The 26,790-nt window shown below is 41.6% G+C and overlaps 1 protein-coding gene across 3 annotated transcripts in view; it reads left to right on the top strand.

The window, feature by feature from the left end:
• The window catches only part of DUSP16 (dual specificity phosphatase 16), a 90,436-nt gene that overhangs the window by 59,033 nt on the left and 4,613 nt on the right, over nucleotides 1-26,790 (top strand). For all 3 annotated transcript variants that reach the window (XM_043441721.1, XM_043441723.1, XM_043441722.1), the window contains exons 5-7: nucleotides 878-1,041; nucleotides 18,619-18,778; nucleotides 23,877-24,000. In XM_043441721.1, coding sequence (XP_043297656.1) covers nucleotides 878-1,041; nucleotides 18,619-18,778; nucleotides 23,877-24,000 — 448 coding nt within the window. The remainder of the gene's footprint in view (nucleotides 1-877; nucleotides 1,042-18,618; nucleotides 18,779-23,876; nucleotides 24,001-26,790) is intronic.

The following is a 26,790-nucleotide window of genomic DNA, read 5'->3' as shown; positions in this document are numbered from 1 at the left end:
GAGTCTCTTTGGTTCCTGAGTTTGTACCTAGTGAGTGAGGGCTGGATAGGGAGGGATTTATCTGAAAATGTATCAAAATGTGTTCAGTTCCTGGGTTTGGATTTGCATCACAAGGAGTATTTAGATTGGAAAAACCAGTGAAGACCTTATTCATCTTTTCTTTTCCCAGAGAAGGTGAGTGTCTCCTTAGCCAATGGGTTTCTCGTCATTAGCAGTAGCAAGATTGTGACCTAATAAAGGTCATGGAGTGGGTCATTATAAGGACAGGACTAGAAAAAAGTGAATTCCTCTGAGTCCAGGAGTCTTGCCACAAGGCCTCCGTATGTACCCTGAGCAGTTAGGGTCTGTTGGCCCTTGCTTATAGTAAGTGCTCAGCAAAGGAACAAGCGACCTCGGAATCGCAAGTAATTATGAAACCCTCAATACCGAGAATATTTGTAAGAGTAGAGGGTGTATGTGGTATCTTTGAAATTAAAAATTTATATAGTAGGAAGATTTAAAAAGTTCATTCTGAAAGAAACTTAAGTTGATCAACTGTGTTTTGAAGAAATAACACCTGGCCTCAGTTGAGGATTTGTTTTATCCCCATTTTACTTCTGCTTGGTTATTTGCCGCTTACCTTCCATTCTCTTTAAGTTACACAGAAAAGGACGGGGGACTTTCAGGGCCTTGGGACCCCTTTCGAGGCCCTGCCAGCCAGGGCTGTTGCTGGCCTGTACCCCAGAGCAAGCAGCTGTAGCCAGGGATCCGTGTATGGCAGGATCCACTTGCGTTTGTGGGATTTGCTTTTTCTTTTCAGACAGCTTTATTTGACTGGTTACCAGAAGGCTGATTTTCATCTCTGTGCACGGCGTAATTTTACCATGTCTATCCTTAGGTGGGTTTGCCGAGTTCTCCCGCTGTTTCCCTGGCCTCTGTGAAGGAAAGTCCACCCTAGTCCCCACCTGCATCTCTCAGCCTTGCTTACCTGTTGCCAACATCGGGCCAACCCGAATTCTGCCCAATCTCTATCTTGGCTGCCAGCGAGATGTCCTCAACAAGGTGGGTGCTTTGAAAATATCCTTCATTGCAGGATTTCTTGACAGCAGCCGGAGAGGCACCGGTGGGCCATCCTTTCAGATACAAATGTTCTCAAAGCAACTCCCCAGCCAGCAGCCCAGCAGCCTTACCTCCTCCCCGATGCTGTCAGCTAGGATGTTCTGTTACAGTAACTGGGCACGCTCAGGAAGACTAATACCATCTAGATTAGCTCACACTTAGAAATGTGTGCATTTGCTGCATCAACTAGGAAAGAACTCAGAGTGGCTTGGATTGAGGAAGATTTCATGATGACTTCCCCCTTCCAGAGGGGTGGGGGAGGGGATTCAAAAGATGGTGAGGACCAGCGCTAAGAGGATGCAGTGCAGGTGCCCTGCCTGAGGTTTCCTGAAGCAGTCTGGTGGAGACAGAAGAGGGAAGAACACGAATCCTGGATGTAAAGGATGTGGGCCATTCTGAGCCGGGTGTGGCCGACAGAGGAGCCGTGTTGATTGGCTGAGGCCGTCGTATTTAACGGTACACACATAACAGCGGTAGAACTAAGGTCTGTCTGTCTCCACAACTTTTATGCTCTTAACCAGTGTTGCTAGAACACACCTCTAACTGCCTGGAAAGTGATGTCTCTAAACCTCTTATTTGGTGGTGGTTGAGTCGCTAAGTCATGTCCGACTCTTGTGATCCTATGGACTGTAGCCCGCCAGGCTCCTCTGTCCATGGGATTTTTCCAGGCAAGGATGCTGGAGTGGGTTGCCATTTCCTTCTCCAGGGGATCTTCCCAACCCAGGGATTGAACCCCGGCCTCCTACATTGCAAGGAGATTCTTTACCGACTGAGCTACCAGGGAGGCCCTAAATGTCTTATTTACATCACCTCTAATTGAAAAGGCAATCGGAGATCTTAATTCAGCTGCTGGTGATTTACAAGTGCTGCTTTCTTATGTGAAAAGCACTGCCTGAATATTTCTCCTTGAGTAGTGGAAAGAATTGGACTGGCTATAAAAATAAACTTCCAGAAGGGCTTGCTTTAGCACATGGAAAGCAAAAACACCCTATCATTGGGCAGCAAGGAGGCGTTCTTTTTACTACTTCTTTTATTCTTTTTTTGCTCTTAAAACCCCTGCATCTTCAAAATTTTGCCTGGACATTGTTAATATGTCTGCTGTTACCGAGAGGCATTTGAAATTTGATAGTGCGTGCTTGCACTGAGACTTTCTGGTGGGGTCATGATGTCTTTGAGCATGTGATTCTTATTAGTCCTCTGAGAAATAAGCAAACTGTGTCACAGCGTGCGTGCTAAGTCACTTCAGTTGTGTCCTACTCTTTGCGGCCCCATGGACTGTAGCCAGCCAGGCTTCTCTGTCCATGGGATTCTCCAGGCAAGAAGACTGGAGTGCGTTGCCATTTCCTACTCCAGGAGATCTTCCCAACCCTGCATCTCTTAGGTCTTCTACATTGGCAGGTTCTTTACCACTAGCGCCCCCTGGGAAGCCCTTTGTCACAGCAAGCAAAGTTAATTTCTGACAGTCAGACACATCCCTAGGGCAAAGCTGGAGATGCTTTATGTAATCCTCAAATCAGAAAATAAAATAAAATGAAGTGAAATTCCTGGTTGTGGATCCTGTCCAGAATTGCCCTCCGTAAAACTTCACCAGTCAGCTGGCAAGCAGATGATTTTACCAATAATTGCATTACAGGTCATTTTTGTTACTTTTGATATTCAATGAAATGGTACCGTGATTATGCTTTGTACCTTCTCCAGGTTTAACAGATGCATCAGTTAACAGCTAAGTGAGCACCCACAGGGTGAGAGCAGTGAAACTGGAACCTGAAGTTGAGGTGGGAGGGGGAGATCGTTTTCTATTTTTAATTGGCTTCTAAATGTCTGTATGGGAAACAGGATACACCCATCGATGCCTTGAGAGGAAATGGAGACTGGGCTAATGGAAGCTGTGGGAAACAGCTTGAGCAGGGTCGTTCTGCAAGACCCTGAGAAAGTGGCCTTAGAACCTTCCTACATGCAGATGTGTGAGACATAAGGGTGTTCTCCAAGTGGTGAATGGAAAGCCTAAGTACGTAACATCTGGATTCATAGTTGAGGAAACTCTTAGTTCTGGAGACGGTCTTACAGACCACTTAGCCTCCTTCATTCAGTAATGAGGAAACCGCTATTCCAGAAGTGTTACACGAATTCCACACCATCACCCTGTCATTGAGTTTTGGAACTAAACTTGCCTCTCTTTCTCAGGCAGCATAAACTCACCTTCCTGCTCCACTGCGTGGTTTAAACTTTCCAGGAAAAATAGTGTGCTAATTTCCAGAGCTCTCCAAAGATGGAGATTTTATCATCTTCTCTAATAGTGTATTCCTTTTTAGTCAAACTTAGAAGATGAAGTCTTTGAGAACAAACACCACAAAACCTCTAATTTTATTAGTTGTCTTATTTATTTATTTTTAACAGAGTGCCACCAAAGTATCTTAAAAGCATGTCATAGAAATTTTCTTAGGAGGATAATAGTGTTTAACATTTAAAATGCTAGGCTCAAAAAAAAGAAAATAAAGTGCTGCACTCTTTATGTTACTGCATTTAACCCTCATAATAGGATTTAGAGGCAGGTTGGCCCTGAGTTGTATGACTTGCTTACCCACAATTTTGTACTAGAACACCATTGACTTCAGAGTTAGTCAGTGGGAGAGATCATTCTCAAACCTAGTCTACTCTGGCTCTGAGTCCTGTGTTTATAGAACATCAGAAATCCTCATTTCCTGGAAAATGGAAATCTCCATAGCAGGCTGTTAACAAAGGACTGAGATTCTAATGGTCTATTGAATCTAATTGAAATTTGTTTCCCCTGCTTTTTCTATAGCATAGTCTATACCAGAACCATCTCATAGAAGTAGAATGCAAGCCACACATATAATCCAAAATGTTCCAATAGCCTTTTTTTTTAAGAAGTAAAAAAAAAAGAAAGGTGAAACTAATTTCTTAAATATATTTATCTATTTTTTATTTTATGACCACACCACTTGACATGCAGGATCTCAGTTCCTCCAGCCAGGGATTGAACCCATGCCCCCTGCATTGGAAGCGCAGAGTCTTAACCACTCGACCACCAGGGAAGTCCCGTGAAATCAATTTTAATAACATTTATCACCCTATATCAAGAGGATTATTTCAACCAGCAATCAATATAAAACTTATTGGCACTTTACATATTTCGGTACTAGGTCTTGGAAACCTTGTGTGTGTGTGTTGTGGTCACTGTTCCTCTGGCTGTGGATGAGCCACATGTGCCGGCTTCCACCTCAGACCTTGCAGGTCATGTGATCGTTTTTACGTCTGTCTCAGAGACGTGGCTCTTCTGTAGGAGACTGTAGGAAGGCATCGGCAGTGAAAAGAACACCCTTCCCCTCACATGTGCGTTTCGTTCCTACACTCTGTCCTCCTCTGGTCTTTGTACTGGAGTTCGAACAGGAATAGCAGTTGTACTAAAGCAGTTTGCAGGTGCCAGTTCACATCTGACTGCGCTTGGAACCAGAGCCTTGTAGTTAAAATGTTCAAGACAAAAGTTCTTGATGTTTTCTCCTCTCTCATTAGTTAAAATTCCAAGTGGACTTCGGTTTCACCCTTACACACAGGATGTGTGATGGAATTTCCTACTGCGCATCATTCTTGAGCCTGAACCTGTTCAGCTTCTTCACCCAACTCAACTCTACCCCTCTCTCCCCATTTTAAACAGGCTGCTGTCAGCCTTCTTTGGGTAGCCTCTTTTTTGTTAGTATTTATTTGTTTATTTGGCTGCACCAGGCATTAGTTGCAGCATGCAGGATCTAGTTCCCTGACCAGGGATCGAACCCAGGGCCCTTCACTTGGAGTCTTAGCCACTGGACCACCAGGGAAGTCCCTGGGTAGCTTCTTATTTCAGTCTTCCAATGTGCAAAGTTGGCTTTCCTGTGCTGCCTTGCTGTTCTGCCCATCACCAAGACTACTGCCACTTTCTCTGGTATTTTCATTTGAGAGTTAGGCAGGAGCCTAGATACCGTATAGCCAAATACTACTTTCAGGTTTCTCTGTGATCTAGGAAGACAAAGGGTCATGTTGTCAAAGCAGTCAGTAAAAATATTTATTCAGTGTCCACTGTGTGTAGAACACCATATAGGGTGCAGGTTAGTTAGACAAGACCTGTTCATGAGACAGTGATTCATGAGACAGGTGACTTAGGGCTTGAGTGAGGGCTGGCTTTGCACGGGGTGGATTTGCATCCCAGCTGGCTGGCCTCACCAGGCAGAGCACCGGAGCCAGGTGACGGAATCCGCTTCTTCACCTGCAAACTGAAATGACTCCTGCCTCCTAGTGTTCACGTGAGGCTCCAGTGACAAGGCATTATGCCAGGCACTGAGCACATTTCCTGGTTTATAGGGGACTCTGTTATTGTCACTGTGGGTGGAGTATACCAAGGTCTAGGGTGAGTGGTAGATACAGTGGGTGTGGCTGGTTGAGGAGGGCTAGCTGGGGGAAGTAGGTCAATTCTGAAGGCAAAAGGAGTGGCGAATACAAACTTATTCAGTTGACTTCAGAAAGAAAGATTACAATCGCTTTAGAGTTGCAGTGCCTGCGTGATTTAATGAGACCTCTGTCCTCAGCCTAAGTGAACATGGGAAACTGGACCAAATAGAGCAGTTTAATTAAGGCTATATATTAACTCTATATTCCATATGTTACTCCACAATCTATATCACAAGAGCACAGAGCCCACATTTAGAAATTAGTCCCACTATTGGGGAAAGTTTATTTCACGGTTTAAGAGAAAAAAACGGGAAAAAAGTAGTGACTGCAAACCATAGTAGTAAAATGAAGATTTATTTTTGGATTCACAAAAATTATTTTTGAACATTTTCTTAATTGTGTTTTGAAACTAGAATCTTTTTATTTTATTTTTTCTTTCTTTTTTCTTTTTTTTTTTAGAATCTTTAAAAAAAATTATTAGGGGGTCATCTTTTCTGCTTTACAACTGAGCCCTTTTTTTATACCCAACCTGCTACATTCAATGCAGTTTCCCTTTGTTATTGTTTAGTCACTATGTCATGTCCAACTGTTTTTGTGACCCTATGGACTGTAGCCTGCCAGGCTCCTTTTTCCTTCGGACTTCCCAGGCAAGAATACTGGAGTGGGTTGCTATTTCCTTCTCCAGGGGATCTCCCCCACGCAGGGATCAAACCCACGTCTCCTACATTGGCAGGTGGGTTCTTTACTACTAAGAAAACAGGGAAGCCCATAATTTCCCTAGTTAAGGCCAATTAGGAGAAGGGACAGTTTGAATTACTGAAAAATATACATTACAAACTTTGGGGGTCGAGGGGTGGGCAACAACTTTATTGAGATATAATTCATATACCATATGATTTAAGGCTATTTTTTATTGAGATATAACTGACATATAACATTATATTAGTTTCAACTATACAACATAATGATTAAATTCTTGTATATACTGCTAAATGATCACAGTAAATCTAGCTAACATATACCACCATACATAGTTACACATTTCTTCACTCTCTTAACCACTTTCAAATATATAATACAGTATTATTATCTATATCAGTATGCTGTACATTACTTCTCCATGACTTATTTATTTTATAACTGGAAGTTTATACCTTTTGACCACCTTTCATCCTCCCTCTACCTCCTCTGGTGGCCACCAATCTCTTGTCTGTATCTATGAATTCTATATTTGTTTGTTTTTTAGATTCTGCATGTAATGAGAACATATGGTGTATTTGTGTTTCTCTGACTGACTTTCTTCCCTTAGCATAATGCCCTCAAGGTTCATCTGTGCTGACACAAATAGCAAGATTTCCTTCTGTTTTAAGGCTGAATAATATTCCATTGTATAATAATACCATGTCTTCTTTATCCCTTCATCTGTCAGTGGCCACTTGGGTTGTTTCCATGTCTTGACTTTTGTGAACTGTGCTGCAGTGAACACAGGATTGCATATGTCTTTTGGAGTTAGTATTTTTGTCTCCTTTGGGTAAAGACCCAGAAGTGGAATAGCTGGATCATGTGGTAGTTCTAGACTTTCCTGGTGGCTCAGATGGTAAAAAATCAACCTGCAATGCAGGAGACCCAGATTTGATCTCTATGTCAGGAAAATCCCCTGAAGAAAGGAGGAATATCTACCTACCCACTCCAGTATTCTTGTCTGGAGAACCCCACAGACAGAGGAGCCTGGTGGGCTACAGTCCATAGGGTTGAAAAGAATCAGACATGACTGAGTGACTAAGCATGTGGTAGTTGTATTTTTAATTTTTTAAGGAACCTCCATACTGTTTTCCATAGTAGCTACACCAGTTTACATTCCCACTAACTGTTTTAGAAATAAGATTAGGTGGGACTTCCTAGTGGTCCAGTGGTTAAGACACCGTACTTCCACTGCAGGGGGCCCAGGTTTGATCCCTGGTTGGGGAACCAAGATCCTGCATGTTGTGTGGTACAGCCAAAAAAAAAAAAAAATGTTTTTTAATTAAAAAAATAAGAGAAAGTAAGGGAACTAACATTTAATGAGACTTGTATATTGTGCATAAGTCACTTCATCCTCATAGTAGCTTTACAAAATAGTCTTCATCAGCTCTATTTTACAGGTAAGGAAACTAAAGCTGAGGGAGGTCAGTGAGATCATTCGGGTAGTGAACAGTCCCGCGCTGAGCCGTGCTCTCAGTTTCCTGGGACTGGTGCCTGTGTGCTGGCAGAAGGGATGGTGGTAGAGGAAGTTTATTGAAGTTTGTTTCTGGTGGTTTCTATCTTCTCAGAGTAGTAGGAACCAAGATCATCCACGAGCAGAGAGAGAGACGGCGAGGGAGGGCATGTGGAGAGTTGGAAGAGAAAGGGGAAGGGGTGGAATGGCATCCAGAGAAGAGGCCAGGAGACTGAGGGAACACAGTGCCTGCCGACGCGTGGGGCCCAAAGGGGCCCCTTGGCAGTGTGGGGGTGTTTCTCTCAGGCCCATCCAGCTGCGCAGTGCAGATGCAGGCTCGGGGGCGAGCCAGATTTACCCAGAGTTACTGTGATCTTGCCAAGTGAGTGCAAAGAAGTGACAGAGGGACACGGGAATTGAGGGTGAGGGACTTCCCTGGCAGCCCAGCAGTTAAGACTCTGTGCTTCCACTGCAGGGGGCACGGGTGCCATCCCTGATCAGAGAACTTAAGATCCTGCACTTGGTGGTGCTAAAAAAATATATATTACAAAGTTCAGGTTGAAAGTGAGGGAGGGATTCTAACTGTCTCTGGAGCAGTGCAGGGGTTAGTCCTCTATTGTCTATGGCCAGCCCTCCCCGTCTGCAGGGTCTCTGCGTCCTCCAGTTCAGCACCGGTGGATTATGTAATTCTGCAGTGCCTGTGTGCATGCTAAGTCACTTCAGTCATGTCTGACTCTGCACCCCCATGGACTGTAGCCCGCCAGGCTTCTCTGTCCATGGGATTCTCCAGGCAAGAATACAGGAGTTGCCATGCCCTCCTCCAGGGTATCTTCCCCACCCAGGGATCGAACCCATGTCTCAGGTCTCCTGCATTGGCAGGTGGGTTCTTTACCACTGAGCCCCCTGGGGAACCCAGTACTGTAGTACTTACTGTTGAGAAATGCCCATGCATAAATGGACCTGCGCAGTTCAAACCTGAGTTGTTCGAGGGTCAACTGGTCATGACTGACCACAGAATTTAAGTTAGGCCCAGAAGGAACGATAGACATTGTAAGGAGGAAGGACAGAGGAGAGACGGTAGGAGCAACAGATTGTAGGTCCTGAGGGGACTGAGGGACTCCAGCCGTGGTGGTGGAGGAGAGTAAGCTGGCGGGAAGGAGGCACACTCCTGCAGTGGGTTGTGTGTGGTTGTGGTTACTGGTAACAGCAGAGACCAGACCAGGCCCCGGGGAGGGAGTGGTCAAGGTGAGGTGCTCAGAGAACTCAGAGGCCAGGGTGTCAGAAGGGTATCTGAAAGGCCAGAGAAGACAGATTACGTTATCCGTAGGAAACATGTATTAGCTAACTGAGCGCAAAGTTGAGCTAAATATTAAACAGAGTAAGATGACTGCTCTCTGGAAGCCTATGTTTAATTAGGGGACAAAGGACTGTTGAGTTGTGTATGCTTTCCACAACACGCGGAAACAAAACTGAGTGAATGACATAAATTCCTCATCAGTTCAGTTCAGTTTAGCCACTCAGTTGTGTCTGATTATTTGCGACTCATGGACTGCAGCACGCCAGGCCTCCCTGTCCATCACCAACTCCTGGAGCTTGCTCAAACTCATGTCCATCAAGTTGATGATGCCATCCAACCATCTCATCCATTATTGTCCCCTTAGGAAGTCACATTCATCCGTGAGTAAAAATAATCATTAGTCTAATACACATGCACTCTTCACACTTGTGGTTCCATCCCAGTTCTGCTATCAGGAACTGTGACATTAGACACACTCTTGGGCACTTACACGCCCGGCCATAAATATAATCAGGAGAGAAGGGAACAGAACAGTCATGTGACACCTCAGCTAACAGCAGCTGCTGACCCTCCGCTTGGCTGCCCAGGTGGAGACAGGTGGAAGCCCTGCTCCTGGCCACCGTGGGCCCTGGGCAGCAGTGGGCCCTGGGCTGTCACCGGGCTAGTTGCCCCATTTGAATAGTCTGCTCACCAGGAGGCAATTGTGTTTGTTCTCAGACTGTTTAGGCCAGTGTACTTGTTATTATAGTGATGTACATTCATGAAAATATCACATATATGAATGAAATATGAATGGGGGGAAAGGGTTGCTTGTCTGTGCTCTGAGCTAAATGTTTTCAAAAGATTCAGGAAGGACAAATTGCTCTATGTTTTTTTTTTCTGTCTTAAGAGGTGGGGAAAGGCAGCTGTAAATCTAGAACATTCTGTCCTGATTTATTAGTTTACTAGTTCTTGCTCTGTAAAGAATGGAAACTATAAATGATAGATGCATTTGGTTGTAATTTTCTAAAGAACTCAAGTCAGCTAAGCTATTGAAAAAACAACAACAAAAAAACCTAAACACGAAGGTCCTGCATCAGAAATTAGTGAATTAATGTACATTTATTTGAATTAAAATGTTTTATGTATATATGTAACATCTTTAGTGATTTCCTCCTTTAACTCAGTCTTACTGACGCAGTAACTGCCACTTTTTTTTTCTCATTTCATTTTGTATTTAAGTTGTTATCATTCCATTTCAACACAATAATGTCCCCTTCCCCCTTAGAAAGTGTTAGTCACTCAGTCGTGTCTGACTCTTTATGACCCATGGACTGTAGCCCACCAGGCTGTCTATCCATGGAATTCTCCAAGCAGGAATACTGGAGTGGTATCCCTTCTCCAGGGGATCTTCCTGACCCAGGAATTGAACTTGGGTCTCCTGCATTGCAGGCGGATTCTTTCCTGTCTGAGCCACCAGGGAAACGTGTCTCCCTAATGTCAGTTATAAATAAAACTACTACTTACATGCATCTTTTATGGCATACTGTCTTCTACATGGAGAATATTGTTGAGATATAAACTATTGTGGGCTTGGATGACTCTTTCTTACATGAGGTCAGAACTGCCCCCTTTTCATGTTTCAGCCATGGCCATTGGGCGCCCGGCAGCAGCCTGCTTGAGGCCAGGAAACATGCATGCTGGCAGCAGGGCCAGCATGTGATGCCCATGTGATGCCAGCTGTGATGCCCGTGTCTGCAACCGAGGCAACAATTGGGAAAAAAGAGGCAAAGTACAACTGATGAGTCTCTTTCAATAGCTATATAGTGTCCTGAGTTACTCCGAGAGTCTGTTCAGAGAGAACCATGCCCAGAGAGGTGTTCCTGTACTTTATAACTGGTTACAGTTTAAAAGGGTGAAAAGGGATGAAACTATATTACTTCATTTGGTTAAACAATAAAAATCTGTGTGTAGGCTAGTTACTTTACTTTATTGCTCCATCTTTGTTGTTTAGTCACTCAGTCGTGTCTGACTCTCTGTGACCCCATGGACTGCAGCATGCCAGGCTTTCCTGTCCTTCACCATCTCCTGTAGCTTGCTCAGACTCATGCTCATTGAATCGGTGATGTGATCCAACTATCTCGTTCTCTGTCAACCCCTTCTCCTCCTGCCTTCAGTCTTTCCCAGCATCAGGGTCTTTTCTAATGAGTCAGCTCTTCACATCAGCTGGTCAAATTATTGTAGCTTCAGCCTCAGCATCAGTCCATCTGATTGCTTTAAAAAGAACTTCACTGGAGTGCAGCAATAAAGAAGACATATTCTAGGGATGAATATATTTGGATTTGACTTTTGACACTGGACCACTTGGTAGCTGTGTAACTTTGGAAACATAAGCTTGCTAAGTCTTAGTGTCCTCATTTTTAAAATGAGGATAATAATAGTACCCATGTCAAAGGGTGGTTGTGAGGATTCAGTGAGACAGTCCATTTAAAAGTTTAGCACAGGGGCTTCCCTGGTGGTCTAATGGTTAGGAATCTGCCTGCCAATGCAGGGAACCCAGATTCGATCCCCGGTCCGGGAATATCCTACATGCCGCGGAGCAGCTGAGCCCGCGCGTCACAACTACTGAGCCCGTGCTCTACAGCCCGAAAGCCACAACTGCTGACGCCCATATGCCTGGAGCCTGTGCTTTGCAACAGAGAAGCCACCGCAGGGAGAAGCCCACATACTGCAAGGAAGAGTAGCCTCTGCTCACCACCACTGGAAAAAGCCTGTGCAGCAACAAAGACCCAGGGCAACCAAAAATAAATAAAGCGAAAAAATAAAAAAGTTTAGCACAGTACCAGGTACATAGTAGGCATTCAACATGTTGGATGTTGTTATATATGTACCATGCACCATAATAGTATATTGTTAATAGGCCTATAGCAAAGGTGCCCTACAGATTTTTTTTTTTTGAATTTAGGTTAAGTGATCATTTCTATAGAGTGTGAAAGTCGCTCAGTCGTTGTCTGATGCATTGTGACCCCATGGACTATACAGTCCATGGAATTCTCCAGGCCAGAATACTGGAGTGGGTAGCCTTTCCCTTCTCCAGGGGATCTTCCCAACCCAGGGATTGAATCCACATTGCATGTGGATTCTTTACCAGCTGAGCCACAAGGGAAGTCCTGTGGCTGCTTGTCAGAAGGGTACATGGTTCCTGTCTTTCTGTGGGGAAATCGTACATGACGCTGACTATGACTCGTTTCACCTCAGTGTTGTCCTCAGTGAGCTGTGATCTTGTGATTGTATAGAGTGGGTGACATTGCCTGCGTCAGCCTCTCTCCTCAGAAACGCCTGTGTCTTTACTGTTGGACTACTTTTCATTTAATAAAGCTTTGTAGTACTGTTGACAGAAAGGAGAAGGATATGTAAAAAGGTTCCTTTCTTTAAGGAGCATTGGTGAGAAAGGCCCAAAAGGCTTTTATCTCCAGCTCCTTGGTCAGGAACACTGTGGCGATCAGATGGTGGTAGAAAACCTTTGCTCATGTACAAATGTTGCTATAGTAAGCACTAAGATCTTCACAGGCTGACTGTTAGCCTCGCGGGAGCCCCTGAGACCTTCAGAAGATGAGGGTCGATCACTTTGAGCTCACTTAGCTCCAAGAACTACTTCTTGACATTGTTATCTCCCAGTTGAGAGGGCTTCATACCTGATCTGGATTTGCGCAGTCTACCTTTTATGTAAAGCAGAATATATTCATTGTGCCAAATATATTCATTGTGCCAATTCATTGTGTAAATGAAGGGATTAAGGAGTTGGCGGGAGGCTAAAATAGGAAGAAAATTACCAAATTCAAGACCATGGTTGAAAATGATCTAACAAAAAGATTTGTAGAGGAGGTAGCATTCCTAGAAAAGAAGTGACCATGGTTGCTGAGAGAGAATGATTTCAGGCTGAAAACATTTCCTGAGAGGCAGCAGTGGATGACTAAATGAAGCGGGTCACGTAGGTTTGACTGGAAAATGGCAGACAGGATGTTAGTTGAACAAATACATACTGACCACAACTACATACCTGGTGCTAAAGGTAGAAAAACAAGCAAGATTTAGTCCAAGATCTCAGTACTTAATAGGAGAGACAAGAATTATCTGCTAGTAATAACACAGTATGCTCTGTGTTTTACTAATAGCATGTCCAAAGTCCTCTGGACAAGCAGAGAATGGAATGGTTAATTATGCACCAGTGGAAGGGGTTCATAGGAAGGTTAAAGTAGAAAAGTGGTAGAGTCATCATGGAGGGATAGGGCCTGCTCAGAAATGATGTGAACAACATTGAGGAAGGCGGGATGCACATGTGATGTTGGGTATTCAAAGGTCGTGTGGGACAGGAGAGGGCAGCGAGACATGATGAAGTGTGCGTGATAAGTGTGCATAAAACACATAGCCCCTGTTTAATTACAAGAAAGGATACTGTAGTTGTTGTTCAGTTCCGGTTTGGAGAGGAGAACACTGCAAATTTAAGAGATCCATGGTGGCTTTTCTGCCCTCATGGTGTGGGCTGCTGGCTGGGCAGCAACTGAGAACAGAGAGAAGGGTGCTGGGAGGCGTTGACGCTGCGAGGGTTTGACGGCATTTGGAGGGGAGTGGTGAGGAAGAGAAACGGGACGAGAGGATCCCATTTTTTAGCTCAAGTGTCTGGGTGGATATTATTACCGAAACCGAATTTTGGATTACAGAGAGGAAGCAAGAATTTGAAGCAGAGAAGGGAGAAAGAGAATGTGCTGTTTCTGAATTTGGAAGTTTTGAGGAACATCTGAATAGAGAGATCTAGGAAGCAGCTGGAAATATGGATCAAAAATTGAAGTGTGTGTGTGTGTGTGTGTGTGTATGTGTATTTATTTAAGAGTCATCAGCATGTAGAGACATGGAAATAGTCAGCCTTCCGAGAGAGTATTTAGAGCCAGGAGATGGCCCAGGACTGTATCTTAGAGAACAGCTACCATGTTCAGTTTGGGGAGAAAATGTTCTCGTTATGTGCGCATATGTTCTGAAGTCACAGTACAAAATAAACAAAAGTATTCTAGTATACTCTCAAATCTTGTAAACCAATGCACTTATTCATGCATTTTGGGGATTACATTTAACATGGTCATAATAAATTTACATAGTTGACAAGGAGGGGGAAGTCATAGTAAACTGTCGGTGGTTTCATTTTGTATTCTTTGTTCCACTTCTGTCTCTAGTAATGAAGATAATAGAGAGTTGACCATATTAGTGATGTGTGATTTTTTTAAACAGCCTTTTTTGCCCTTAAAAAGTTCTGCTTTAAAGCCTTGATTTAAAAAAAAAAAAAGCCTTGATAAATGTAAAGAAACTTAAATCATATCAAGCATCTTTTCTGACCACAATGCTATAAGGCTAGAAATCAACTACAAGAAAAAGCTACAAAAAACAAACATGTGGAGGCTAAACAATATGCTGCTAAACAACCAATGCATCATTGAAGAAGTCAGAGAGAAGTAAGAAGAACCCAGAGATAAGTGAAAATGAAAACACAGCGATCCAAAACCTATGGAATACAACAAAAGCCGCTCTAAGAGAGAAATGTATGGTGATGCAAGCTTACCTCAGGGAACAAAAAGTCTCAGATAGCAACCTTATGCCTAGAGAAAGTAGAACGAACAAAACCCAAAGTTAGTAGGAGGAATAAATCATAAGGATCAGAGAGGAAATAAGTGAAAGTGAAAGTCGATCACTCGTGTCCGACTCTTTGTGACCTCATGGGCTATACAGTCCATGGAATTTTCTAGGCCAGAATACTGGAGTGGATAGCCTTTCCCTTCTCCAGGGGATCTTCCTAACCCAGGGATCGAATCCAGGTCTCCCACATTGCAGGCATATTCTTTGCCAGCTGAGCCACACTGGAAGCCCAATGAATGAAATAGAGGCTAAAAAAACAATAGAAAAGATGAATGAAAGCTGGTTCTTTGAAAAGATAAACAAAATTGATAAACTTTTAGCTAGACTCACCAAGAAAAAAAGGAAGCGAGTTCAAACCAATAAAATCAGAGGTGACAAAGGAGAAGTTACAACTGATGCTACAGAAATAAGATCATGAGAGACTAGTGTGAGCAAGTGTATGCCAACGAAGTGGGCAACCTGGAAGAAATGGACCAATTCTTAGAAAGGTACAATCTCCCAAGACTGAACCAGAAAGAAATAGAAAATATAAACAAACCAATTACCAGTACTAAAATTGAATCAGTAAAAACTCCCAACAAGCAAAAGTCTAGGACCAGGTAACTTCATAGGTGAATACTAACAAACATTTAGAGAAGAGTTAACACCTATCCTGAAACTGTTTCAGAAACTGCAGAGGAAGGAACACTTCTGAACTCATTCTATGAGTCCACCACCATCACCCTGATACTGAAACCAGACAAAGATATCACACACAAAAACTTACAGTTTTTGTGTAAATTATCAGTTATGAACATGGATGCAAAAATCCTCAACAAAATACTAGCAAACCAACTCCAGCAATATATTAAAAGGTTCAGACACCATGATCAAGTGGGGTTTATCCCAAGGATGCAAAGATTTTTCAGTATCTGCAGATATCATATCTACCACATCCACAAACTGAAGAATAAAAATCATATGAATGTCTCATATACAGAAAAAGCTTTTGATAAAATTCAGCATCCATTTATGATTAAAAAAACTCTTCTGAAAGTAGACATACAAAAAAATTGAAAAATGAAATGAATTCTCTAGCAGTCTAGTAGTTAGGACTCTGCAATTCCATTTCAGGGGGTACAGGTTTGATCCCTGGTCAAGAAATGTGGGATCCATTCCCCACATGCCACAGCACAACCAAAAAAAGGGGGGGGTGTTGAAAGTGGGCATAGAGGGACCATACCTCAATAAAGGCCATATATGAAAACCCCCCCACCTAACATTATAGTCAACAGTGAAAGGCTGAAAGCATGTCCTCCAAGATCAGGAATAAGACAAGAATGCCCAGTCTTGCCATTTTTATTCAACATAGTTTTGGAAGTCCTAGCCACAGAAATCAAAGAAGAAAAACAAAAGGAATTCAAATAGGAAAATAAGTAAAACTGTCATTGTTTGCAGATGACATGATGCTATAGTTAGAAAATCCTAAAGATGCTACTAGAAAACTACTAGAGCTCATCAATGAATTCAGTAAAGTTTCTGGATACAAAGTTAATATACAGACAGGTTGCATTTCTATACTCTAACAACAGAATATCAGAAAAAGAAATTAAGGAAACAGTACCACTAACCATTGCATTAAAAAGAATAAAAGACCCAGGAATAAACCTACCTAAGGAGGGAAAACTGTATCCTGAAAACCGTAAGATCCTGATGAAAGAAATCACACAGCAAAAATGGAAAGATACACCATGTTCTTGGATTGGAAGAATCAGTATCATTAAAATGAACATACTACCCAAGGCAATCTGTAGATGCAGTGCAATTCCTGTCAAATTGCCAATGGTATTTTTCACAGAACTCAGACAAAAAGCATTAAATTTGTATAGAGACACAGAAGACCCAGAATAACCAAGACAATCTTGTGAAAGAATGAAGCTGGAGGAATCATACACCCTTACTTCAGACTATACTATAAATTTACAGTAATCAAAACAGTAGGGCACAAAAACAGATATGTACATCAATGGAATGGGGTAGAAAGCCCAGAAATAAACCCACACACTTACGGTCAATTAATCTATGACCAAGCAGGCAAGAATATACAATGGAGAAAAGATGGTCTCTTCAACAAATGGTGCTGGGAAAACTAGACAGCTTCACGTACAAGAATGAAATCAGAATGTTTTCTAACACCATATACAAAAATAACTCAAAATGGGTTAAAGAACTAAATGTAAGACTGAAAACCATAAAACTCCTAGAGGAAAACATAGGCAGAACACACTTAGACATAAATTGCAGCAATGCTTTTTTGGAAACATCTTCTAGAGTAATGGAAAATAAAACCAAAACCAAACAAATGGGACCTACTAGCCTCCAACTAATAAAAATAAATGAAAAAATAAATAAATAAAAGCTTTTGCACAGCAAAGGAAACCATAAACAAAATGAAAAGACAACCTACAGACTGGAGAAAATGTTTTCACATGATGCTACAGACAGGGAACTAATTTCTAAAATATACAAATAATTCACATAGCTTAATATCAAAAAAGCAACCCAATAAAAAAATGGGTGCAAGACCTCAATAGACATTTCTCTAAAGAAGACCTACAGATGGCCAACAGGTATATGGAAATATTTCATATTGCTAATCATTGTGAAAGTGAAGTTGCTCAGTCGTGTCCGACTCTTTGCAACCCCACGGACTGTAGCCTACCAGGCTTCTCCGTTCATGGGATTTTCCAGGCAAGTGTACTGGAGTGGGTTGCCATTGCCTTTTCAGGGGATCTTCCTGTCCCAGGGATCAAACCCAGGTCTCCCGCATTATAGGCACTTTACCCTCTGAGCCAGCAGGGAAGCCCATTCCTGCTAATCATTAGAGAAACGCAAATCAAAACGAGGTATCACCTCACACCAGTCAGGATGGACATCATTAAAGAGTCTACAAATAATACCTGTTGGAGAGGGTGTGGAGAAAAGAGAGCTCTCTTAACACTGTTGCTGAGAAGGTAAATTGTTACAGCCAGTGTGGAGAACAGTATTCCAGTTCCTTAAAAAAACTAACCATGTGATCCTGCAGTCCCACTCCTGGGCATATGTCTGGAGAAAACTATAAATAGAAAAGATAGATTCACACTAATGTTCACTGTAGCACTATTGACAATAGCCAAAACATGGAAGCAACCTAACTGCCCGTCACCAGATGAGTGGATAAAGAAGATGTGATGCATATATATATAGTGCTTGTGTATGTATACACATATACATACACACAATGGAATACTACTCAACCATAAAAAAGAATGATATAATGCCATTTGCAGCAATATGGATGGACCTAGGCATTATCATACTAAGTGAAGTCAGAGAAAGACATATCATCTGATATCACTTATATGTAGAATCTAAGAAAAATGACACAGATGAACTTATATGCAAAACAGAAACAGACTCACAGATGAAGAAAAACAAACTTTTGGTTACCAGAGGCGAAAGCTGGGAGGGAGAGGATAAATTAGGAATTTGGGTTTAACATGTAAATATGTAAAATAGATAAACAACAAGGGCTTGCTGTATAGCACAGGGAACTAAATTCAGTATTCTGTAAATATGTAACTATATATTTAACTACATAAAAAAGAATATATAAATATATACATTAAAAAATATATAAAAGAGTATGTAACATGTATAACTGAGTCCCTTTGCTGTACACTTGAAACTAACACATTATAAATTAACTATACTTCAATTTTTAAAAATTCTGCTTTAAACTTGTCTTCACGTGTCATTGTGCTAGGTTTTTGGATTTTACCGACTGAATGAAACCTGATCGCTTCAAGGAAACTAGTCATTTTAATCATCATATTACGTTTTTCTCTTTAAAAATGATCGTGCTATTACGTTATGTCACTTTAATTGTTCTTTCCTTCCCTAGGAGCTGATGCAACAGAATGGGATTGGTTATGTTTTAAATGCCAGCAATACCTGCCCCAAGCCTGACTTTATCCCCGAATCTCATTTCCTGCGAGTGCCTGTGAATGATAGCTTTTGTGAGAAAATTTTGCCGTGGTTGGACAAATCAGTGGATTTTATTGGTAAGTAGCTCAAGTGATATTACAAATCCTTTGGGTTATAGTCTCGTGTATGAGTATACCCCGCCCTCCCCTTTTCTCTCATTAGAGAAAAGGAACCTACTTCACAGATTTCACAAGTCTGAAAACAAACATGACGCCGCTTATCTCATTCCGTGGCCAGGTGACGTGTGTGCCGTGTGGGCCATGCTGTCCCTAAGGGACTGGCCTTGTGACATCTTAGCTAACTCGAACATTCGCAGGGTTAAGCCTGATGGCATCTGCGATTACAGATTTGCGAGTGTTTGAAAATGGGTTAAGCTTTCTGGGATTAAACTTGCCACCCACTTCATCAGATCCTATAAAAGACTTTCGGAAACTCTGGTGGCATTCCTTAACCTGTTTCTGCCTTGCTGCTGTGCTTTCCCCAGAGAACAGCCAAGTCCTGTGGAAACTAATCCCATTACATTTAAAGTTTTTATGTCACAAGATTCCTAAGCCTCCATCTGTGTGCCAGCAATTTCAAGTATTAGTAGTATTGGGTCTAATGAAATTCCAACACACACACTCACATTCGTGCGGTCATTCCTTGGTGATGACTGTGACAGGGTCTGGTCTGGATGGTACTTTGTTCTGCTCACTGGGCCCGTCAGCCCTGGAGCCTCCCCAGCTCCCAGCTTCTGGCACTGCTATGACATTTTTGGTGCCTTGAAATCAGGTCTGCTGGTAGGAAATCATTGACATTTACTTGAAATGTGGTTTTGGTGGAAAATGGCTAAACCAATGACATGGGTTCGTTGCTCCTGGGCAGCATGACTAGGTGTGACTCTTGATGTCCATGTGAGAAGTTTTCGTTGGTTTTCCCCCAGTCATTAGCTGGAGCACCGTCATCCATAATTAAATACTCTCGAATTGATTACTGAAAGTTTTTTTTTTAAAAGAACTGATTCCTTTTAAACAATGTAACTATGTAAATTAAGCCCCTCACTTTATCCTTTCATCTGTGAGAGGAATTTTCTAGACAGTGCTTTTGGAACTTTGGGTAATTTTGAAACAGATCCCCCTTTTCTCAAGATTTCAGATTGCCAAGACTTCTCTTTAATAGACATGCATCCTGTGAAACACCAGAAGATAAATGGCTTAGATAATTCGCATGGAAATCATCACAAACAAAACTCCCATAATTAATTTTTCCCGCCATTCTACTTCTAGGAAGTATTCAGCATATCATTCAGTGTTTGCCTGTTTGAAAGACGATGGTTATAGTTAATGTTCCCATTAAATGTCACATTGATCCAGAGGTAATCGGCTCTGATTTCAACTAAAAGTATGGTTTCAGAGCCTAAATTCAGAAGAAAACCTGATTCTGTTAAGTCATGACAGTGTCTAAGCTTTAGGAGGGTTGGTAAGAAAGAGGGAACTTTGCCTCCAGCTTACTTTTCTTTGACTTCATGGGAGCTATTGGCTGCTTTTAATTCATACAAAAGGAACTTTACCATGTTCCAAGTTGGTGAGATACATACCCAAATATATATTATAATTGTATATCTGAAGATATTTTTACTTACCAGTAGTTCACTTGCTTGGCCCTATTTACTGTTAGGGCCACCACCCTTTTCCCACCCAGACCATCCAGTGCAATACCTCCAGCCCACGGTGGAATTCAGCCTGTGTTCACTAGAGGTGCTAGTCTCCGCCAGGCCATTTAAAGCCTTGGTTAGTCATGGCAGAGAACATAAAGATGTACCCTCGTACCAGGACTTACTAACTTCAGGCTCGTACTTTTTATCTTTCAGATTAAATTTCAGTAAGCTCCTGGGTTTGTTGGAAAGGCTCAGGTTTGAGTGTTGCCTTTGCTCTTAGGAGAGGGAGGTGGAGATGAGCACAATTGCCTGTCTGTGCTTGGGACCCTGACTAGGCCCCCAGCCCAGCTGACTGTTTGTACAGGCTCCTGCCCCACCTCCCCCACAGCAAACTCAGGGCTTTTGTAGGCAACACAGGGAGGTAATTAAGAGGATATACTTTGAAGCCAAACTGTATTTGAGTCCTGCCTCCCTTGGTTATCAGTTAAGTGATTCTGGGTGAGTTACTAAAAATTCTCTGTTCCTTAGTCTACTGATCTGATGACTGAAGATAATGTATTTATCTTATAAGGTATACTGTATACCTGTATATACCTTATAAGGATGTTTTATGGATTAAAATAGATAATACATATAAACATTTGCACGGTGCCCGACTTGTAACTGGCTGTTAATAAATAGTAGCTGAATTAAAAAATTATCTGAGAAGCCTTTTTCTATTTTTTCTTATAGAGATGTACTCTGCCACCTCAGTTATTACTTCCTCCATTTTCACCTTTGTAACTTCTCCCCTTCATCCATTTCATTTGTTATCTTCTTTTTTTTTTTTAATTCATTCATTTTTCAATTGAAGGGTAATTCCTTTACAGAATTGCATAGGTTTCTGCCAGATATCAACATGAATCAGCCATAGGTATATACATATGTCCCCTCCCTCTTGAACTTCCCCCCACCTCCTCTTTTTTAACCTTGAATTGATAAAAGAAAAATATAGGCAAAACTGAAAAATACATATATCTTTTTCTTATCCTTGGATTGTTGTAGTAGCAACCTGCTTTTGTTTTAATTTCCAGTTTTCCCCATCCATGCCTTCCTGTTGCCCCTATTCAGCACCTGCAGAGGCTACTTAAGTGTCTCGGGTCCTTTGCCCGAGTTTCCCAGACTCTCCAGCAGCTGCTCCCCACCTCTGAGAACCTCCGGTTCAGTCCCTTCCCACCTAGCACGCACCAGGCAAGCCTCTTTTCTGAGCAGTGGTCCAGCCCCACTGTGGGTCTTTGTTGAATGTTTCCCTTCTCTCCTCCAGGTCTATGGGCATTCCTTCCTTTGCCTTAAGAGACTCAGTTTAGCACACAGTTCTGACAAGAAATGTATTCTAATGAGCTCCACTTCCGTATAATCACTTTTTAATTAGATTTTTAAAATACATCATCCAAACAGTTGTAAAAGCAGTATAAGTACCACACAGAAAATTTGAAAAACAGAGAAAAGGGAACCTATACCCTCAACATCCTAACACATCTGTTATCATCATAGCTTTATTTCCTTCCAGCCTTTTTCAATTTTTTTTTATAAAGATTACCTTTTAAAATATGTTTCGGCCAGCCGGCCTGTGTATACAGGGTTTATACTGTGTGCTCAGTGTTCAGTACTTTGGGAGAGCATTAGAAGCAAAACCCTTCTCGGCCCTTCGATTCTAGTTCTGAGATAATTACTAAAAATGAGAGGATACTGTCAACATTAAAAAAATATTTCAAGCCAGCCTATTTCCAGTAAGAATTTGAAGCAGCTTACAGGAAGAGGTTGGGATCAGAAGGTAACACACATTCATCCATATTACCATTAAAATGGGATAGAAGATCAAGAACCAAGTAATGTGTGGCTAATAAAGGTCCAGTAAAATCCGAATCACAGTTCCCTGTTGAAATTGAGTGAAAACCTTGGCTTTGAGCTTCTCGGTAGCCAAGGTTAAAAAGGAAGTACTAAGAGCAGTCTAGGCTAAATACTGACTAGTAAAGAGGGGGAGGAGAGCTGTGGAGGCCCAGGAGGTCGTGGACTTTGTAGACATGAGTTTATGTACTATTATGTTGTATAGTGTGTCCTTATTTCTTTATTTCAATGTTGTCTTGTATTCCTTTGTTATTGTTTTATTGTGTTTGATTTCTCTATTTAAAGGGAAACTGCTTGATTGTTCATGTACTACCTCAAAGCCCTTCAGTGCTCTGTATATAACAAATAATACATCATGCACGTTAGATGTTTGTAATATGTAAACAGAGGTGGCGAGACTGGAGCCTTCTATTATTCAGCTGCCAGAGCAGAGTCCCTGGGATAGCTGTTAATTACAGGAACATTAACATAAGGCTTGGTAAACTTTTGATAGTTAATCAATGAAAACAGAACGAAAAGGGAAGTTGATGGCAGCAGGTAAGCACACAGGTTAACTGTTCAGAATTGAGGCCGTCATAGTACCGACTGAAGTGGTGGTTGCTTCCAGGCTCTGGGGTAACTTCATCCTAACCCACGAGAAAGCTTTTAAAGCTCATCTACAGTGAGAGGTGGCAGGACTGTGTGATTGAATTTCCCTGGTTCTTGGTTCTAACAGAGTCCTGCCATGTTATGAGCAGTGAGCATGACGCAGTGTGATAGTATGATCTCAGGGAAGAGGTCAGAGTTCCCTTGGTCCTCATTCAAGGACCCACTAAACCTGATTCATGGTGCACACATTGTTTCTCCTTGAGTTCAGAAATAAAGTTCAGTGAGCCATTTTATGTCGTAGCGAAAAGTCTCCTGGAGAAGAATGGGGAAGCTATTTTTCTATGAGGAAGAAGGGTTCTGTGGGTTGGCATTTAAGATCCTTGATTTGGCATCTTTTCACGTTGTGATGTAGTGTCACTGGGACTAGGTCTCCCCCTCCCCACCTCCCTGCTGTTTACACAGTAATGTGTCACGTATGTTTAAAAGGAAAAAGTGCTTTTGAAATTTAATCTTATATATTTAAATCATTATGTCATACACCTAAAATATGTTATATGTCAGTTGTTTCTTAAAACTGGAAAAAGGTCTCTTATGTAATTAGCAAAAAGCTGAAGTGTCAGACAACATGGGTAAACAAAATATTAGCTAAAATCTTAGGATTTTGGATGTTATTTTCTTGTATACTATTCTGTATTTTTGAAGTTTTCTATGCCAAGCAAGTAGAATCATGTGATCACAATCTATGATTTATACTCAGGGAGAGTCATAAAAATATTACATAATTAAAAAATGCAGTGAAATGTATTGAATGAGAGGCAACCTGGATTAGGGACAAATTGCTTATTAACACATGTGGGGACCTTCTCTGTTCTCTATGAAAATGGTGGGGAAATCGTGTTCCCTACCTCCTTAAAAGAGTATTGAAAGGGAAAATAGATAAGTATCAAGAGAGGGACTTTACTTTGCGTCGGCAGGTGAAGGACATTGTGTGAGTACATGGAAACACAACTTTACTGCTGAACAAAGTTGTTGTTAATGATCTTTTCTGAATTTGACTCCTACAGAGAAAGCAAAAGCCTCCAATGGATGTGTCCTTGTGCACTGCTTGGCAGGGATCTCCCGCTCCGCCACCATCGCCATCGCCTACATCATGAAGAGGATGGATATGTCCTTGGATGAAGCTTACAGGTGAGGACAGGAACATGCCCTATGTGAGTGGCTTCTCCTTTGACCTAAATCGTGAGGAGATATGAGAGTGGGTGACCACGATTATTTTAGTTAACACTCTTTACAGGTGACTTGATTTTTAAATGTTTCAAGGTTGGAGAAAAATGTATTTTTATAATTTAGCACTAATTCTACCCTCCCGTGAATCAAGTTCATCCTCAGCTGCTTCATTAAGTTTGAAAAAAGTGAAAGTATTAGACACTCAGTCATGTCCAACTCTTTGCGACCCCATGGACTGTAGCCTGCCAGGGTCCCCTGCCCATGGGGTTCTCCAGGCAAGAATACTGGAGTGGGTTGCCATTCCCTTCTCCAGAGGATCTTCATGACCCAGGGATCGAACCTGGGTCTCCTGCACTGCAGGCAGATTCTTTACCATCTGAGCCACCAGGGAAGTCCTGAGTTTTTTTAAGTTTAAGAAACAGCAAATCTAGAGATCTTTCCCTAGAGAAATATCATTTGTTCTAATTTACACATGAGAAAAAATGCTCCAGGAGAATACTCATTATAGAATTCCTACTGTGCTTCAGACTCTCTCTCACTTTCACTGAGGATAAAGTCCAGTATATGTAAGTATAAAACCAAATAATTGTCAAACTCCATTCACAATCTAGACTTGCCCAGTTTTTTTTTTTTTTAATATTTATTGAAGCATAATTGATTTACAATGTTGGTAATTTCTGCTGTGTGGCAAAGTGATTCAGCTATGCAGGCACATATTCTTTTTTATATTCTTTTCCATTATGGTTTATCACAGGATATTAGGACCTTGTTGTTTATCCAGCCTATATATAATAGTTGACACCAGCTAATCCCAAGCGCCCAATCTTCCCCTCCCCTCCCTTGGCAATCACAGATTTGTTCTTATGTCTGTTTCTGTTTCGTAGATATGTTCACTTGTGTTGTGTTTTAGATCCCACATAGAAGTGACAGCATATGGTATTTCTGTTTCTGACTTCACTTAGTATGATAATCTCTAGGACCACCCATGTTGTTGCTACTGGCATTATTTCATTCCTTTTCATGGCTGAGTAATATTCGTGTGTGTGTGTGTACACACACATCTTTATCCATTCATCTGTTGGTGAACATTTAGGTCGTTTCCGTGTCTTGGCTATTGTGAATAGTGCTGCTGTGAACATTGGTGTGAATGTATTTTTTGAAATTATACTTTTGTCTGAGTATATGCCCAAGAGTGGGATTGCTGGATCATATGGCAACTCTATTTTGTTTTTTGAGGAACTTCTGTACTGTTTTCTATAGTGGCCACACTAATTTACCTTCCCATCAATGGTGTAAGAAGGTTCCCTTTTCTGCATAACCTCTCCAACATGTATTATTTGTAGACTTTTCAGTGATGGCCATTGTGATTTGTGGGAGGTGATATCTCACTGTAGTTTTGATTTGCATGTCTCTAATTAGCGATGACAGACGTCTTTTTCATGTCCCCATTGGCCATCTGTATGTCTTCTTTGGTGAAATATCTATTTAGGTCTTCAGCCCATTTTTTTATTGGATTGTTTGTATATTTTAGAAATTAAGCCCTTGTCAGTCACATCATTTGCAAATATTTTCTCTCATTCCTTGGTTGTCTTTTTGTTTTATGGTTTCCTTTGCTGTGCAAAAGCTCCTAAGATTGATTGGGTCCCATTTGTTTATTTTGGTTTTTACTTCTATTACCTTGGGAGACGGTCTTAAGAAAACATCAGTACAATTTATGTCAGAGAATGTTTTGCCTATGTTTTCTTTTAGGACTTTTATGGTGTCATGTCTTATATTTAAGTCTTTAAGCCATTTTGAGTTTATTTTTTATGCATGGTGTGAGGGTGTGTTTTAACCTCATTGATTTGCATGTGGCCGTCCATAGACTTGCCCAGATTTTGCAGTGTATAATTTTGACTGGTTGCCCCCAATCTCATTCTCCAGACAGAAGGCAGCCAGTGACGGCAGCACCAAGGACTGGGGTTGTGTTGAGGGACGTATGAAGCAGAGCCCTCTGTGTATCTTTTTGGATAGAGGTGGTTAGTCTCCATGTGATAACGGATCAATAAATATATGCACACAGAACCAGACCTGTTGTAACAATAGGATTTTTTTTCTCAAGTTGGAAAATTTGGAACAAAGAAATGAGCTACTCGAACGGTTTCTCACTGGAGGAAGGAAGTGGGAAGGCAGGTCCTCCCCTCTGGCTTAGCCCCCTAAGGTCCTCCTGAACCCCACACAAACCAGCAGGAAAGGCACCCTCATATCCTCATAGGGGATCTTAGCATGAAGACCCTGTATTTACACTTGTCACAGTTGAGCCAGTTATTTCTGGCTTTGTTAATTTTTGCTTTAGGTTACGTATTTCTAAGGAGTTTATTTTTGAGTTTTCTCTTTCCTTCCTTATTCAAATTCTTAGGGTAGTTTCACTCCATCTTCTGAGGCGTGTCCGTGAGAGTCAGGGGCCACTAAAGAACATATCTACTATTTCTGAATCTTTGTTTCTGCAATGAAATGGAAAAGCTGTTTACTACTAGTTTTGATCCCTTGGTGACTCTTTTAACAAGGTGGTTACAGGAATGAATCCAGATGTTAGACCTGGTTTTGAATCCCAGCCCCATCCTTTAATAACTGTGTGTACCTCTGTGATGGAGGGTAGTTTTGAGGGCGGAATGAGCTAATACTCTTGTTAGTGCATTAACATCATGCTTAGCAGAGTCCACTGTGTGACTGGTTATTCTGTCCCATTAAATACAAAGAGCAGGGAACTGA

Source organism: Cervus canadensis, chromosome 21 (genome assembly GCF_019320065.1).
Source record: "Cervus canadensis isolate Bull #8, Minnesota chromosome 21, ASM1932006v1, whole genome shotgun sequence".
In the NCBI taxonomy this organism is placed as follows: domain Eukaryota; kingdom Metazoa; phylum Chordata; class Mammalia; order Artiodactyla; family Cervidae; genus Cervus; species Cervus canadensis.
Note: the sequence above shows the minus strand (reverse complement) of the source record. Positions and strands in the feature narration are given on the sequence as shown.